This window comes from Aricia agestis, chromosome 15 (genome assembly GCF_905147365.1).
Source record: "Aricia agestis chromosome 15, ilAriAges1.1, whole genome shotgun sequence".
NCBI lineage: Eukaryota > Metazoa > Arthropoda > Insecta > Lepidoptera > Lycaenidae > Aricia > Aricia agestis.
The window spans coordinates 8,613,093-8,631,944 of NC_056420.1; the positions used below are offsets into that span (position 1 = coordinate 8,613,093).

The following is an 18,852-nucleotide window of genomic DNA, read 5'->3' on the forward strand; positions in this document are numbered from 1 at the left end:
TGTTTACGAGGCAGGGAAACTTGTATAATGTATAACGTAGGGCAGCTTTAGAATTCAAATTCTTAAAAAGTCAAACACGATGAACAAACAGTAATTAAACATATCAATAACATCGATGATGAGTTCTAGGGTTCCGTACTTAAGGGATTAAAATTTAAAAGGGGACTCTATTACTATAAGATATCACTGTCTGTTCGTCTCTTTGTCACTCGGCTTTATCTCGAGAACCGCAAAACGCGATAGCTAGTAGAAATAATTTAACAAATTTTATGTATATCTGTTGCTACTACTCTACTCTACTCAGTAAATACTAAGAATATAGTGGTCGAACATACAAAAATAAAAAAATTATCCACAGTCGAATATATAACCTTCTTTTTTTTTTGAAGTCGGTTAAAAATAAAATAAATATTTAAGCGGAGTTTCCCTACAAAACATGGCTTCTTTGATCGATATTAATTGTTTATCTAGTCAATAATACGGACTACGGAACTCTTTCGGCGCGATTCCACCTCACTCTTGGCCGATTTTTGAAAGTTTACATAGTAAACATGATTTCCATGTTCTCGGAAACCATCGTCCTTGCAGTTCTCTCAACCTAGAAACGTGACTCACTGGCAACGGATTATTTTCAAACTAACACAAATGAAATATTGCAACGGTTTTAAAATATTTGTTAAAAGCTCGAGAATACTCCAAGTCTATAAACAAACAATTGCGCCTATGAGTTATCAGTCGTAAGTTTAACATTTTATTCTGTTACTTTTGCAGCTTTGCACGGCTTTCGGTAGGAGATAAACTTCCTTTATATTTTAGACTAGCGACCCGCCCCGGCTTCGCACGGGTAAAAAATATATAGCCAATGTCACTCACTGAATAAATAAGTTTTTAATCTGTACTAATATTATTATAAAGAGGTAAACTTTTGTTTGTTTACTCATAGATCTCCTACTACTACTCGACTAAGAGCTGACGACCAAATCAGTCATGTAGCTTCAGCTGTGTTAAAACTCCGTTAGCTACTTTCCTGAACAACCCTTTCTGTTAATCTGCCTGCTGGCAGGCCGTGGGCGGTGGGTGTGGGAGTAATGGGGTGGGGAAAAAAAGAAAAAAAATGTAGGTTCAGCTGTATTAAAACTCCGTTACCTACTCCCACACCCACCGCCCACGGCCTGTCAGCACGCAGAATATCAGAAAGGGTTGTTCAGGGAAGTAGCTAACGGAGTTTTAATACAGCTGAACCTACATTTTTTCTTCTTTTCCCCACCCCACTACTCCCACACCCACCGCCCACGGCCTGCCAGCACGCAGATTATCAGAAATGGTTGTTCAGGGAAGTAGCTAACGGAGTTTTAACACAGCTGAAGCTACATGTAACATGACTGATTTGGTCGTCAGCTCTCCGTCGATACTACTGATAGATACATTACTATTCAATAGTCAATACTCATAGATCCACAGATCTAAACTCCCCTCCCGCGAGCGCACCCCCGCGGCCCCGCCTTGGTAGCGCCAACTTCGGAACGGGCGTAAATCGCAATATTTTAATTTCGCCATAACTTCCAAACCAAACGTCCAATTTTAATCATTCAAAGACCAAATATTGTCTACATAAACTGTACTTAGAGATGAAATAATTTATTTTGATAAGGATTATTAGCATGAGTAAAATAAATGCATTTAAATGTAGTCCAAAAAAATCAAGATTTTTAAATAAAAAAATGGTTGTTGTGCCTCACTTAACATAGATAGGTATAGTGTGTCGCGGACATTTTTGTAGATATTTATAAGATCTACATTTACTTAGAAGATTATATGGTTCTATCTTTTATAGTTTAGGCAGCGTATGCAAAATAAGTAAATTTTCTGGTTGTTTCCGAAAAACTGAAAAATCTTACGGAACCCTATATTTTCCAAAATAAAAAGTAGCCTATGTTACTCGTAAATAATGTAGCTTTCGATTAGTGAAAGAATTTTTAAAATCGGTCCAGTAGTTTTTGAGCCTATTCGTTACAATTAAACAAACAAACAAAGTTTACCTCTTTATAATATTAGTATAGATTAAATTACGAGTAAGTACTCAACTACTCAAAATAGAAAAACGTTTTTTATTGCTTTACAGATTTTTTTATTTATCAAACACTATCCTCGCAACCTTCTTCGCGAAAAACTTAGTTTATCAAGATAGAACCGCACATTTTTCTGTGGTAAAAATAATCCTTGTGTCCTTTCAAAGTACATAACTCTATGTAACTATAAGTTTTGTGGTTTGAACGTGAAGAGGTGTTAGACAGACAGATAGACGAAACAGTAATTAGTATGGATATTGGTAGGATGTATCACAGATGCTTAATATATTATTATAATCATTTCATTCATGTTTTAATCAAGTGTTCTTACTTTTTACGACTTGTTTTTATCAGTTGACAACAGCTATTCTTAGCACATTGTTATTATTTTGTCGTGAGCAGGGTCACTACTCACTTGTGACATATTAATAAGGGTCATTATAAATCAGTATTATACTATTTAGTATTTATTTATATCTGTAATCTAACTACATGTTCCAGCAAAAGGTCATTAATGACAAAATATGGAAAATCATTTGATATAATATTTTTATTATACTTAGTTGGTAAATGTTTGGTAAGAAAGCAAAATTTACTGTAAGATACGATGAGGATTAAATTTTAAGGAAAAACTAAATATTTCCTATGATTTCGTAGCGCTGAAATTCTGTTATCACAACATAATTCATACATTAGCGATAAAAACTGAACCATAATATTATGTCATTTTCCAGGACTCTTGAGGATATCTATACCAAAAAATTCAAATCGGATGAATAAAATTTGTTCACGCAGCATGGAAACAGACAGGCCGACATATTTTCGCACTTACATAAGTATCCAGTAAAACATTTAACAAGGAAAACCCACGCCTAAAATGTAAAAGCTTATCTCTCACGTACGAGTATGTAGTGATAATTTGTAACAATGAGTCTTAACCCTTACATTACAACTGATTTCGTGGGCCGACCCGCGGGTTGAGGGCTACCATTATGTAGATGTGGAGTCAAATTCACGTTAATTGAGGTTTACGAGGGACCCCACACCGTAATGAGCACGTAGATAATGCTCGTATTACCCATTGTTTCGACAAGGATGCCCATATTTTTTGAAAGGCATAAACGCCATTATGAAGACCAACAGAAATAAGGATTTTCCGGCTTGTTGTTACACTTTTCAGTTTATATTAATTGATAGACACTTATTTCATATTTTGCTTTCTTTACTGAATAACTTTAATGAAAAGTGGAGAAAAATCAAATGCAATTAATGCAAATTGTAAACAGATTTTTTTTAATACGTTTACATTTTGTCATCTACTCCATATTATGGTAGATAATATGTACTTGTATTGCCATGTTAATTACCCTTACATATACGTGGTGTGTTTGACCGCTCTTGCGTCTAAAAATAAGTATTTAATTACGGGCGTGTGGCAACCCTAATTACATCGAGGCGAGCCGACCGGCGAGTCGAGCCGCGCCAATTATTTCACATAAATCACACATTTACTCTACCATATGAAACGCTTTTAATTGGGACTACACTGAGCTTTTAAGAGGGAACGCGGGTGCAGTAGAATTTAAACGAAGAAACTATTGGCGTCACGCCCTGCGCCGGCACGTGTATTGTGATAGACATAGATACAGTAAATCGAGGTAACGTAGTTCTCTGATTCCTCCTTCAAAATAGAGCCTATCTTATTTTTTTCAATATCTTCAGGAAGAGTGAGTCTATACCTCTAAGTTTTTATTTTATCTTAAAGATCTTTCGTTTTATGGTCGGTGGATTGACATTAGGCGGGGTACGGGCATTAATTTTTTGCGATTTTTGAGGGGTCATATTTTTTTATTTATTAGTAAATTTACAAAAAAATCGAACGTAGAGGCATAGCTTTAACAGATCCCAATATTGTATAAAAACAACATAGACGCATTGTCCAGAGAGTAAATTGGGGAATACGTTTGTATGGAAAAACAGTGCTAGCGTACCCTCTTACGTGTTCTTACCTAGTATTCACTTCATAATATTTACCGATTACATACAATGTAGTAAGTATATAGGATAGTAGGCTAGCAATAATTTGGCTAAATATAGTCTTTTTATGATTGCGTTTTCAAATAACATATTATAGTTGGTTTGTGTTATTAGACTAGCTCTATGGCCTTTAAGCTGTGTCGTCTATGTATAATTTTAACGATTTTCTCCGCTCTCGACGAGTCTGTAACACGAAATTTAGAATACAATAGGTGGCGCTTATAAATATTTTCCTTGTTGCAACACATGTCCGGGAAATAAAATATAACAGGCTTCACATATTTTCTTTTAACGCCGCAAAAAATCGATCCACGCACATTTTGGAGGCGGCATTTAGTATTAATCATTCGACATATTGTGTCGTCTATTTTCGCATTCTTACACATAGTACGAGAGATTCTTGTCCCATATTACAGGATTAGCTGGCGTCTAGTAAAAATAGACGTCTCGGATCATTTGTTTTTGTTAAAAAATACTTTCGAGTTTCGATACGTTGACATACTCGACAAATTAATTCGTAATTATTTATAGTTTTGTTATTTTAGACGGTCCTATAACTATGCGATATATAAGTTTTTTTTTGCACAGATTATGTCATGAATTTTATTACCCACATTATGTGATCATAGATAAAAAAATGTGTTACATCTCTACAATTTTGCTAACATGGCTACAAAGATACAGTCATTCATGATTTTTTTATTATGTTGAAATACTAACGAGATATTAAAAGAAATGTTTTTTGTGGACTTTTAGTCATTTAGCGTTGTGTTTTTTGATAAAGAATCGATATCTATGCCATGCAACTTGGAAATCCCTGAACTCTCTACAACAAACACAGTAGACCATTTTCAGACTAAGCTACCTAAATCTTGTGCACGCACACATTACCAACTAATATGTATTCTGTGACATTACTATGATTTCGGACAACTTGAAGTAGCAAATGGAGTATCGCGGTCATAGATACTACAGTACAGTGTTCCGCAAACTTTAAGAATTCAAGGTCAACATCTATAAAAATACAGATATTTGGAGGTACACCACAAATTAATCAGTGTGTATAGGCTTACTCTGAGCTCCCACCCCTTTGTCGATGGTCCTGAGATGGCCCTTTGTTGGCATTTAGCACTAAAACTAAGTACGATGACCTTTTCCAACTGCTGCCCGCGGTACACCAGTATGTCGCGGCACACAAAGTGGATCACTGCTATAGTATACGATACGATCGATGGTAGTGTAGGTATCTGGTTATACTCACTTGTGCCCCAGCTCGTGTGTGATGGTGTGTGCGAGCGCTATACCGTTGTCCTCGTTGACGGAGCAGCTGCGGTCCGGCTTGCACATCCCGGCCACGTGCGCCACGCCTAGGGTGCTGTAAGAGTAGTTGGTTAAATTAAAGAAAGAAAGAAAAAAGATTTTGCGTAAATACTTAATATGTTTATGTTAAGATTGGACAGAACTAGTCTGTAAAGAGGTTCTGAAAGGATCAGCCTCGCTAGATTTGGTGAAATCAATTACAGAAAATTTGGCTATCAGTAGCTGTCTTTAGGCATCATTAGCTCTCTATGCGAAGATTAGACAGAAAACTAGAGTGAACGAAGAGGTTTTGAGGAAGAAGCTCAAGAAGAGGTTCTAACAATGTTGTCTTCGCACTAAAACGTATTAGATGCTAACAGAAGAAAATTTTTATTATTAGTGTCAACCTATCTCTAAAAGGACCTAATTAGATATTCAGTGTCCAAAGATTAAAACCAAGTTTAGCACACGAGTCCATGGTACACATGTGCTCAAATAAATCAATGTCTCGCCATGTCTCGACTTTGAAATCCTATAAATCTCCTTGCCCTTGTATTTCGGTTAGTTTACGTAATCTCTGAGAACAGACGAAATCGATTTAATAACTAGTTAATTAAGATTCACGATACAGTATTTGTCATATTATTTCTGGGAATTTTGTCAGGGGATTTATTATATTAATAGAAGTCACATGATAGACAATATCACGCAGGACTCAATTTGTTTCGTGTCAGATCTTTGCTTGTGGTATATCTTTTTTTGTGGTACATTTAGAATCATAAGATGGCTAATGTGAAACATCTAGTGGAGTCATAAAAAGTATTCTGTAAAGACGGTGAACCTAATAATTTTGCACTTTTTCATCTGCAGTGGCTTACATACCTATTGGTTTGTTCCATGAGATATAATTAAAAAAAAAGTAGAGCAAGGAACTTTAAATTTTGCCTTTCCTCATAATTATAATGACATAGATATCTAAGAAAGAAAGGATCTTTCAAAACTTCGGAAAAACAAAGGTTTTAAGTTTTACCGATTTCATGTAAACGAAGCTTTTTATGAGTAAAAAATTTAATACTCAAAGCAAATATTATTCTTGGGCAATCCTGGCGTTTAATGCCATTGCTAAGTATTACAAACTCATTTCGAAATAACGAACTAGATCAACAAATCTTTACTGAGCCAATACTATTTAGTTATTTGAACTGACTTGATCTCCGCTAAAACATTATTATTGTTTATGCTCCTAATATTATTTCGCTTTACGAAACAAAGCTCGAAACGCTATTTATTAGTAACAAGATAATTAAACTGGCATAATTATCTTGTTACTAATAAATGGTGAAATCAATTACAGAAATTTACAATTATTATGTTATACATGAATTACTTAATTTAGGTAGGTGGAGTGTAGTCGATTAGTTCATGGATAACATAATATTGTTAAATAATATTATACAGTAAATTTAGGGGATGTATTTATTGTTGTTGATGGCATTTTCATTTACATTAAAATGAAGTCTAAAAATAATACAAAAAAAAAAAATGTAATTCATCTATTTACTACGCTATTGAATTGGACATTAGTCTGTAATGATCAGTGATCGGAATAGGGTGAGTATATTTACCTACAGTTTAACGAACAGAGGCGGAAATCGGAGACTTCCTTACGACTAAAAATTTTTTTACCGGTAAATTTACCGGAATGTTGATTATGCAACTTTCTAATAGCTAAATGCTTCAATAAAACTTAATTAATGTTACTCAGATAAAAAATAAAATAACGTATATTAAAAATATATTTTTTTATTGATAAAAAAATTTTTGTTTGAACATTTCAATATAACATGATTATAATATATTAGGGACTTTCTTATCCTAAAACATTTTTAATAAAGTTGAAAAAACATGTGTGAAATGTACCCAGTACCAAAGAAGAATGTTTAAAAAACATTAAGGTTTCAGCATATTGACCGGTAATTTTTTTTATAGTAAGCGCGTTTTATTAAGTATTGAATTACATTTTGTATAAATCCGCGGTGTTGGTAATTGTGCAGTTACCGTAAAAAACCGTAATAAGGTGTAATATTTATATTTATTTATACTTTATAATAAATATGTGTTTTAGGACAAGAAAGTCATTAATATATTATAGTCATGTTATATTGAAATGTTCAAACAATTTTTTTTTATTAATTAAAAAATATTTTTTTTATATACGTTATTTTTTTTTCTAACATTAATTAAGATTTATTGAAGCATTTAGCTATTAAAAAGTTGCATAATCAAAGTTCCGGTAAATTTACCGGTAAAAAAATTTTTAGTCGTAAAGAAGTCTCCGATTTCCGTCTCTGTTCGTTAAACTGTAGGTAAATATACTCACCCTATTCCGATCACTGGTAATGATAGTTGTAAGAATGTATAATAAATAAATAAAAAAAATAAAAAAAAAAATAAATAATATATATTATTATCTGTACATACTTTAGTTTATTATTCCTTATAATACTTGGAGGGCATAGTGTTGTTATACAATTTTATTTTTTATATAACTAGAGTATTAATAGTAAGAGTACTCGAAGTTACAGCTTTTATACTTTTACTTGTTGCTACATAAATATGTGAATTAAGAATAGAGAGAAAAGTTGTCGTATCTTATCTTCTCATAATAATCATACATTCAGTTGATTGAGAATTATTATTTCTCTTGAAGGAACTTCATTCAAAACGTTCATAAGTACATATAACCTTTGAAACTCCAAGGAGTGTACGTGAGTAGTTGAGTACACTAATTAGGCGTGATCAGTACAGAAGTATGGCGAACTTGACAGGACATCAATCAATTAATCATTTATCCCGTTGCTGTCGGCTGAAGAAAGTTATGTCTGCACTTCGCAGCAAAAAAATTAGGCCACAGCGGTATTCGGTGCGCGATTTTAAAGGAATTTTGTAATGTTTTGGGCAATTTTGTAGTGTCTAAAGACATGCCGATACAAACCTTGTTATTTTCTTTAATAATTATAATTATTATTATGCATACAGTTACTTAGTATATCATATACGTTTTTGTTTTTCATCTTTTGGATAATGGATAGTAATGTATTCTTAATCCTAAAATGAATTTGTACATAAGATCTAATATACTATCTTAATCCCTATTATTTGATATTAAATACGGCTCATAAAGACATAAAATCACTCCATAACCGTGGCATGATACGGGGCTGGGGCGACCCCATAACTACCCCATATGAGGCAGATACGATCCCATAACTATTTTATAAGGCCGGCAAAGCCCCATATGGGGACGATATGCCCTATAAGAACGTACATGGCAATAAGATCGTGACGCTGGGCGGCCGGGAATAGCCGCCGCCCGCCGCCTCTAATACTCCGCTGACTCATGCGGAAGCGATGAAAGCTAAATTCTACTACTGTACATGTTTGATACTACCGTTTATTGAATTTATGTTCCATTTTTAAATTTTAGTTTTTCTTTTTTTTACTTTAACAAATTTAGGCTACGTTCTATTGACTGCATGGCTTATTATTTATTGGAATAAAATAATTATGATAATATTATAATTTATGTTTTAACAAAACAAATACTAGACAAAAGAAAATGCTTAGAATGTTAATGTAGACTAGAAGCGCGTTGATGTCTAATACACACAAAATTGATATATTTTGTTACCTTTGGTCGTAGACCACAGAATAGATTAAGTATCTTTCTAGGATATAACTTATCTATACAAATTGATCATAATTTCGTTATTTAAATAAATTATTTTAGCAAAATATTATTTATATTATTTAAATAATTATTAACTTAAAATAAATAACATTTTCTTTACTTTATTAAATAAAGTCTGATTAGAATATTTGATTAATCACCGGAAGTGAACAAATCATTGATCGTAAACCTCACTAGGTGGTCTTTGTAATTCGTAATTAATTTTCAACTTTGCGGGACTTGAAGTTTAAATGTACAATCAAATTTATTTATATACGTATTTTATTTCTTTTATAGTTAGTTATGTTTATATTAAAACAAAATAATCATCAACCACAGCGATAGCACAGTATGTATTACAATATTTATGGAATATATACTATGGCGATAGAGACTACACAAAATTTTGAACGCCAAAAATATAATTTTACAAGAGAGTGAGTTTTTGCTTTTTCCGTTAGATATCTCTTTAATTATTTAATACTCATAATAAAATTAGAATTTTATGGTTATATTATGCCTTAAAACAAAGATTTCAATTGCACAAAATATATAAAATATATAAAAAAATGTGACGACGCATTACATCTTCACTTTAAAATATACCATTAACATAATAACCGCACCTTCCCTGATTAAAATACAATGGTCCATACTGAAATCCCAAATTTCAACACTCTACACTCTACAGAAAGGCACAATCCGTGCTATACAATTACTGAAAGAATAGCAATTACCCATCCCATTGTTTGGTCCCAAGTGTCGACATCCGATAATCAGATAACAAAAAATAAATGGCGATTGTTTAAAAATGTTCCCGACGCATCCGACGCGACGCGGGATACCATCAGTAAGGTCCTTGCGAGAAATCCGATCCCCTTTTAAACACGCAACCTTAAGTTAATTTTAATTGCTTAACAAAAAGAATTAACACTTTGGTTTCTTCTCTCAAAGCTACATACTCTCTATACAGGGTGTAACAAAACTAAGTGATAATACTCTGGGGTGTGTGCGTGTTCCTTGTAGAGAGTTCACTGTGAAAGTAGCAGCACTGAAATACATTTTTTCACTTTTGTATGGGGAAAGTCGTGACGCTGGGGCGTTTGCCCATACAAAAGTGAAAAAAAGGTCTTTCAGCGCTGCTACTTTCACAATGAACTCTCTACAAGGAACACGTACACACTCTAAAGTATTATCGCTTAGTTTTTTTACACACTGTATATATTATATGTATATTGTATATCAAACCAACGGTTTTGTTTGGTTTCGCACGAGAATACCATTTTGAATTTTAATAGAAAACGAAATGCATCCAACAAGAATCGGATGCGTTAAAATTGCAAAGGTCTGTAGGTGGTCTTTGCAACTTGTAATTAATTTCGATTTCGCCAGACTTAAATTTAAATGCATAATCAATAGGTAGTAAGTTAATAAAACAGCATAATTTAGGAATCAAGCCCAGTCCGCACAGGAACGTATGGTTACTTTAATATTATAAATTATAATTAAAGTTTTTTTTTATGAACGAAAAAAGGTGAGTCTATTGTGTTGCTATGTCACAAAATTTCGGATAAGCAATAATCCATTTACCTGTTAATTTATTTACGCAGCGACTACAAAGCAATGTTTACATTTACACAACGCAATTTACACAAATCTCACGTTTTCCTCATATCGCTTACCCACTGCTCCACATTGTATGTAGATACTATATTTTGAACTGTGTAAAGCAAATAAAGCTTAAACTTTATTAAGTTGAATTCTACGATAATAATTAATATTATTCTAGGTAAATAGTATGCTTATAAGTTATAACTGCCTATTTATTGTGAATAGATTCGATGTAACCTAAAACCGGCCAAGTGCGTGTCGGGTTACGCGCAATATAGGGTTCCGTAGTACCGTTAGTTTTGGAATTTTTTTGTATGGTCAATGAACGTACATTTATAACGTGTTTTACACTACTAACAACATCATCTCAGTTACTATCAAAGGAATTTGAACGAAGAGTTCCTTTATACTTCGCCGAATACATTTTTTTTAGTTGATCTACTATTGTCTATTAGTTATTACTCAATAACTTATGAAGTCTTCTTAGTGATAGTTTTCATTTTAAATTCAGCATATTTCCTACTCCCGTGAATTTTTTCACATTTCCAGAAGCAACCGCTTAGCTGGTAGAAGGGGGGACACTGGAATCGTAACGATTTTTTCCACTTTAAAACTTAATATTTCACAAATGGATCCCTAAATCGGAAAATTATCTATGAATACTCATAATATTTTTAAAAAACCTATCCAACAACACCCCACACGATGGGGTGGGCGCGAAAAAAAAAATCACCCCCGCTTGATGTGTTGAATAAAAAAAAAATATGATTTTATGTACCATTTTGTCGGCATCATTGATATTATGTGTATTCATGCTAAATTACAGCTTTGTAGGTCTCTGAGAAAAACCGCGGACAGACGGTCAGACGGACAGACAGACAGACGGACAGACGGACGGATAGACCGAAACTATAAAGGTTCCTTGTTGACTACGGAACCCTAAAAACGTTAGAAGTAAGATCTCGTCTATGCCCACTTGCGCTTCTTCTTTCGTTCAAATTCTTAATTGTCATGTTGTGCTCTCCTGAAAACATATTCATGAAAGTATAATAATATAAATTGACCCACAATTAGTTACAATAATTAACAACCCAGTTTGTCGCAAATGGACCCAAAGGAGTCAATTATAGAATCTGTCACCTACATTTTTTAATTCAGGTTCTCCCAGTATTTACCTGTTAATTACCTTTATGTAACACATACTCGGACGATATTGCGCAATGCTATTGGCACAGAGGCGAGGGCCGGCAGACAGCGCGGCGTCGCGACTCAAATCCGATCGTTTTTTCTCGTATTTACTGTCAAGATAATACGTGTTTCTTGTAGTACTTAGTACGAGTTTTTGAGTGTCTATCAAGTATGTTGATAAGTTTTTTTTGCGCGCTTTTGATCTAATTATAATAACTTTGTTCTTTAATAAGGCGCGGTCGCAGACTGATTTTGTGTTGGTCACGAATAATAAAGGCACGATACCTACGTCCAAATAAAAGTTAATTCTTATGGTAATTATTAGATTTTGGGGGAGCACGGGGCATCATACTTCCAACAAAATAAACATTGGCGAAACATCATAAATATCTCAATATAAAATAAAATATTGTTACCGCCACCTTTTTGAAAGAGTAAAAAAGTCGATGCACGATGCGTCTTTAATAATTAATGATTGCTTTAATATCGTGGACAGTGCTTGAAGTACCCGCCTTGGGCCCATACACCGTTAACACTTATTGTCTTCTGCCGTTCCGAGAAACAGTTTGTACCGTAAATTGCCTTAATATTCGCAAAACGCCTTTTAGATCTCACGATAATTTACAGTAAGCGCTTTAAAGTATTCCCGACTAATCGATAAGTTTTAATTATGCTCAATGAATTATATACTGTGAATATTTTTCCGGATGATAAGTCCTTGAATCTTATAATCTTAGATTACAGGATAATGGCCATAAGAATATTATTGGCAGACTGAAATATTAAAGAACAGCGTCTTTTAGAGGTATTTTCTCTATTAACTTTTTGGTAACAATATAAGTGTTACACTCATTAAGTCTATGACTTATTAAAATATCTCAGAACACACTTGCAATGTATTCTTGAATATTTTTTATTGTCTCTTGAAGCTAAGACTAGCAAATCAGGCGCAGAGATGATTTTTGATTTAAGGTAACTAGAGATCGCCCAATGATCGAAATTCGACCTTAGTTTCAACGACATTAGGACTACTACCTATATTTTGTAAAAATATATTGACTTTATCATATTTTTTTCAACTCTTGTCTCTGGGACTCAGCTGATCTCAGACTGGCCGTGTAAGCATTGTCTAATAGTATCTAAGATTCAATAAAAAAAACTATAATCAATCAATTTGTCACCTTGTTGTCAACAGACTTCAACCATAAATAAAAGAGTATAATTCGTATGTATAGGCTTGTCACTCAAAAATCTGTCATTTTTCCTAGTGTGTGTATTGTAGTGTGTGTAATGTTTTATTTGTTAAAAAAATGTATGATAGAAGCATAATTTCAAAATAGTATTAGGTCGATGCACTCCTTCACCATATAAACTATAACTGTGCAAAATTTCATTCACCAACATTTCCCCATTTTTAGTCAAAAGGGATACAAAGTTTTTGGATCACGTATTAATATATAGATTATGCTCTATGGTTTGTGCGTTTTATGATGATATGCGTGACACATTATAATTGACAATAGTAGGGAAGTTACCTAACAAAAATTAATCGATAGTTTGAAAATATCGAATCACTTCGTAAAGGAATTGCAATCCAAATTATCGATTTCGTACTGACATTTCAGTGGTGCCGGCGATTTAAGATGGCCGCCCTTTTTTATCGATTTGATTTTGATTCAACAGAGTCAATCTCTATTGACATAAGTTCCGTTTCATCCATATGACATTTTTTTTCAAATGTTTTCGTAACAATAATTTTATACTCCTATTTCACAGTTAATATTTATATTTTTTATTAATAAGTTAGCATTTAGCATCTTTTCATTTTTATTCATTTACAATTATAGGAAACATTTGTTTTTGTAGATGGAATATAATTTATTACATTTTGATTTTTTTTGTTTTCTTGTTAAAAAAACCCGTAGCAAGGAACATGAAAACTGTCACCCATATCATCTTAGAACGCACAAACTATAGTAAGTAGTAAGATATTGTAGTCATTACAAATACTTACGGTCAGAGGGTCGGAAAGTAGACAATATATCAGTGCTAGTACATTTGCAACACGCTTCTATTTATCATAATTTTTCATCGCCACACCTCTGCGACTTGGGCGTACGATTTGCCTGTGGCTGTAAATGCTATGCATAATAAATCTGTGGGAAATGGGTTTGGTTCTTTGTAGTCTTTTTCAGTAGGAACGAGTTGCTTTATAATATTACCACGAATAATTAATACTAATAATAATTTGTAGTAATATTATTATTGTAGTAAAAAAATATTAAATGCTTGCATCATAGACAAATAAGTACCTTGTAATGAGGAATTTAAATTAAGGAAGATAAGGAAGATCATTAACGAAGTCAGTTTTTATGGCATGACTTTTTGTGCTAAAAATGTCATTAAAGCTACAGCTATAGCGAAATTGCGGAGACATGGTCTGGTGAACCTTTATTGAGGTTACTGCAGTTCATCGCGGTTAGTTTCCTAACCAGTCATAATATTTGGCTATTGAATAAGACTTAGCAGACTGTTTGTTTTACGAAAGCTTTTTCTGTTGCATAATGATCCATCTGTATCCTATCAGCTATCTAATTGTTAGTGTTTTCACACTGTCCGATGCGATATCGTAGTAGCAACTGACATGGACGAAACTTGTGAAATAATGTCGGAATTCGGAACTGATGACCCATATCATTGTCAATTAGATGGGCGTGTATGATTATTATTATATCGTTGTGAAAAAAAAAGTTTGGTACTTAAGGTTCCATTTTTATTATTGGCAAAAGTACGCTGGTTTTGTAAGCTTCATCCCTTATGTACATATATTTCATCGTGCATTTACATCCCCCGTCCTTAATTTTACCAGCCCATAATATCGTACAAGCTGCCGCCAGCCATATCGTATCGGATACTGTAAAAATACCAGTACTAGCGCGCGCGGTACGTATTGGTAACCCAATGTAAATAATTGTATAATGGAGGCTAGAATTAGCTCGCTTGCTCATTTGTTTGGGTTTGTAGGCGTGGATTATACAATCTGTATACAATTAAAATCCATTATACATTCATCGATCATTTTTTTAGCTATCGTTTTTGCGTTTTGTTTTATAGACGGTATGGTAACAATCTATTTCAATTATGATTAATATGACTTGACAAACTTTATCAACGCGGTGTTAAACGAATTTTAAATGTAAATGATGTTCACGTGCAATTATAAAACCATTCGTCTTTATTATCACATAAATGAATAGGTCCTCCACAACACTATGAAGCCTTGTAGTTTTTGTATTGGTCTCATAGTTTTTATACCCACTAGTATAAGATAAGGTAAAACATCAAAATATTGGCATTCTAAGAGTTCAAAAAGTATAGTATAGTATTGGCATTCGTAGTATTTTGAAACAATAATAATCTGAGGTGTTAAAATATAAGAATGACTACAAAAGATGAAGTGCCGTTTACTATGATTTTCGCTCATATTTTGGTCTCTCTTATATAACTGTTTATGAGGCATTTAATGCCATGGCATTAAAATTAATTTTAATCTTGTTTTAGTAAATTGCGCCTAAGATTTTCTACTTTAATGGTAAATATTATTACGACTAAGTTATTATAAGTAAACCGGTACCATTTATCACCATTAGGCCGTGTTTGTCAAACGGATCACTCGGTTTGTTATTATAGTGGAATCTCATGGGTAATGGCCAGTAATTGCTTATAACAACCCGAGTAAAGAAGATTACTTTAATTTCAGAGACAGATACTTAAGATGGCTTGAAAAGGGAGTTTTTTAAGGGTGGGTTGCACTAACTTACTTTAACTATATAACTTACGTTAACTATAACTACGCCTCTGGTGCAACCCACCCTTATGTTATTAAATGCGAAATTGTCAGTAAAGATTACTGCTGCTGACATAGACAAGACAAGATAGTAAAAAAAATGTATAGCCAGCTTGCAGTTTACAGACAGCGCATACACTACAGCACCAGCTTTGCGGTCAGCGCCTGGACTATCATGCGGGCAGCACCTAGACGGCCAGTGCCTAGGCCCTAGTCTATCAAAACATCTTTGCAGCTAGCTCTTATACTGTACTCGGCTAAACATGGCGGTAGCGGTCATTAACTCTCTGTCAAGAAACTTGTCATTTTCTATAGGTACAAAGCCGCGATTGACAACATCTGACATTTCATTGTCAATCGCGGTTTATATAGAAAATGACAAGTTTTTGACAGGGAGTCAATGACTGCTACCGCCATGTTTCGCCGAGTACAGCATAGCTCATCAACTTTGCGGCCAGGATGCTCATGTCTCGAACGTTGACCGCGCATGTTGTCTGACGCGTGAGACAGCCAGTGTTCGAAGTGACATTGGATTTATAAGAATCGGCCCCAGCTGCCTGCAGGTGTAACGAAGGTGTTCTATTTCCAAGCGAGTTACTCACCGACGGCCGGTAGTGAGCAGATGCCCTGACCTTGTCTCTAGAGCTTTTACGAAAAAATCGCAATCGAGATTAGCGAGCTATTTCGATATAATTACAATGTTTGGATAGAATATTGGCCTACATTTATTCGACGAGCTTTTTTCGCGTTTATTCATGACTTCTCGTGAGTAACATACGTTTACTGATTTTATAAGAGAGCTTTAAAAAGAAACACAATCGATTTGCAATCTAATCGACTACCTATTTAAATATTCAGCACAATTAAAAATATGTAACTTTTTAAAAGTAGCCATCTTGCAATATTTATTTATCTACGGTATTTTGTAATCAAATAATCGGCCAAGTGCGAGTCGGACTCGCGCACGAAGGGTTCCGTACCGTTTTGGAACGAAAATAGGTCAAAAATTGTGTTTTTTGTATGGGAGCCCCTCTTAAATATTTTTTTTTATTCTAGTATGTCTTTTGTTGTTTTAGCGGTATTAAAAACACACAATATGTGAAAATTGCAGCACTCTACCTATAGCGGTTCTTGAGATGCAGCCCGTAATATATAATAGGGTCCCGTTTTTACCCTTTGGGTACGGAACCCTAAAAATCAATTAAAATTATTATTTTCCTGGTAATATCAATTCAAAGCTTTTTTATCTTCATGTTATTTGCTACATAATTTATTAGATTAATTATGTTATCAAAATCCAAACTTAAAAAAATATTAGCAACGTTTCAATCAATATATGTAGTACAGGAACTGATTGAAAAAATCCGTAGTGATATAAAGCATAATCAATCATAATTAGGAATGACGAATGTAATTGTATTCTACCATATTTGTTTCTAAATGCCAGCACAATTTGGCGGCTCATGATCACTTCGATTATATCATCGGAATATAATTAGGGTGATACGAAATTCGCAGTTGTCGTTTTTAATTAAATTAAGTGATTTTAAATTATACGCTTAGCCTTTTCGGGTGTATTTTGGGGTGTATTAAATTGAATTAATTTTTTATTGATCATCATTAAGGTCAAATCATCGGTCACGGTTAAATATATAATATTAAGAAGCTTTTGTGCAGAAAAAAGGATTTTTAATCCATACTTCCTTACTAATATTACAAATGTGTCTATCTGTCTGTCTATTTGTCTGTTACCTTTTCACGCCCAAACCGCTAAACCGATTTTGCTGAAATTTGGTATGGATATACTTTGAGTCCCGAGAAATGACATAGAATACTTTTTATCCCGGAAAAATGTACGGTTCCCGCGAGATAAACGAATTTTATCGCAACGGAATCATCTAGTTAAATATATTTTCAGCGGTTGGATGCTTCTCGCAATTTTATGAGTAAAAAAACTTAGTAATAAAACTAAATGTACTAGTTTGTTTGGAGTTGTCCGACGTGTGTTGGTAACAGAGGATAAGTCTGCCCACCCAGCCGGGCCGATCCGAGATAAAACACTTCCGCTAGCGTGATAGATGGACTGACTGATGTGGCCGTAAGATGCATCTTGATATAAATAAATATTATATTTACTTTAAACGAAATGATTTCCACTTACAACATTATTTTAGGAGCGCGTTGTATACAAAAAATGTTTACGGTTTGATTTACGCTAGCGATTAATCTATCAATTCAATTTGTATTTACGTAATATTTTAATAAAGTATTCTCAGTTTTTCCTTTCTTTAGAGAACGAAAGTGAAAACATTGATAAAGTATCCCTGTTAAGTAGCCTGTTAACGTATGTTCCATATTAGCTTCCTGTACGACAATTTGGCGATAGACAAAATAAGTAAATAAAGGATAGGGAACTTATTTAATTTGCTCGTACTTTGTTTAGTTTATATGATAATTGAGTAAATAAATCGCTTAGAGGAAAGATAAAAGATGTTAACAATATGCGAGTCATTAAAAGTTTCACGTTAGCCTCCTGTACTACAATTATGCGATATAATGAGGAACGAAATGCTTACGAAAATATTTGAAGCTATTAGATATAAAGGACGGTTACTCACCTACAAGGTGTGTCGTGCATGCTGCAGATGTCCTGCCTGGTGACGAGAATAGCGACGTCGTGATGATGAGGATCCTCGTCGTTGTTGGGGTTCAGCTGCAGCTGCCAGCGGCAGAACGAGGCCAGGGTCTCGTCAGCGTTACTCGTCACGTTCAACTCCAGAGCCGTGGACATCTCCTCCACCAGGATAATCTTCACAACCACCACTTTTATATAGTTCCCGATCGAAGGGTCATTGTACAGCTTGGAAACCTGAGAGAAATAGATCATCACGCGTGAGTCTAGACGGTGAAAATAAATTTAAAAGGCGTGGGAAGGCCTATAAATAAGCGGACAGACATAATATTTTACGTCCGGCGTAAATATGTGACTTTGTTATATCGCTCCCATTGTTTTACACGCGAGAAAGTGTAAAATATAGATTAGATATTCGAATGTTTATAAAATATCCTAC

At 33.9% G+C, this 18,852-nt stretch overlaps 1 protein-coding gene across 1 annotated transcript in view; it reads right to left on the bottom strand.

Annotated features, from left to right (window-relative positions):
• Window positions 1-18,852, bottom strand: part of LOC121734172 (A disintegrin and metalloproteinase with thrombospondin motifs 7) — a 109,443-nt gene that overhangs the window by 16,637 nt on the left and 73,954 nt on the right. The window contains exons 7-8 of the mRNA XM_042124624.1: window positions 18,400-18,650; window positions 5,368-5,481 (exon numbers count right to left, since the gene is read on the bottom strand). Of these exons, the coding sequence (XP_041980558.1) occupies window positions 5,368-5,481; window positions 18,400-18,650 (365 nt within the window). The remainder of the gene's footprint in view (window positions 1-5,367; window positions 5,482-18,399; window positions 18,651-18,852) is intronic.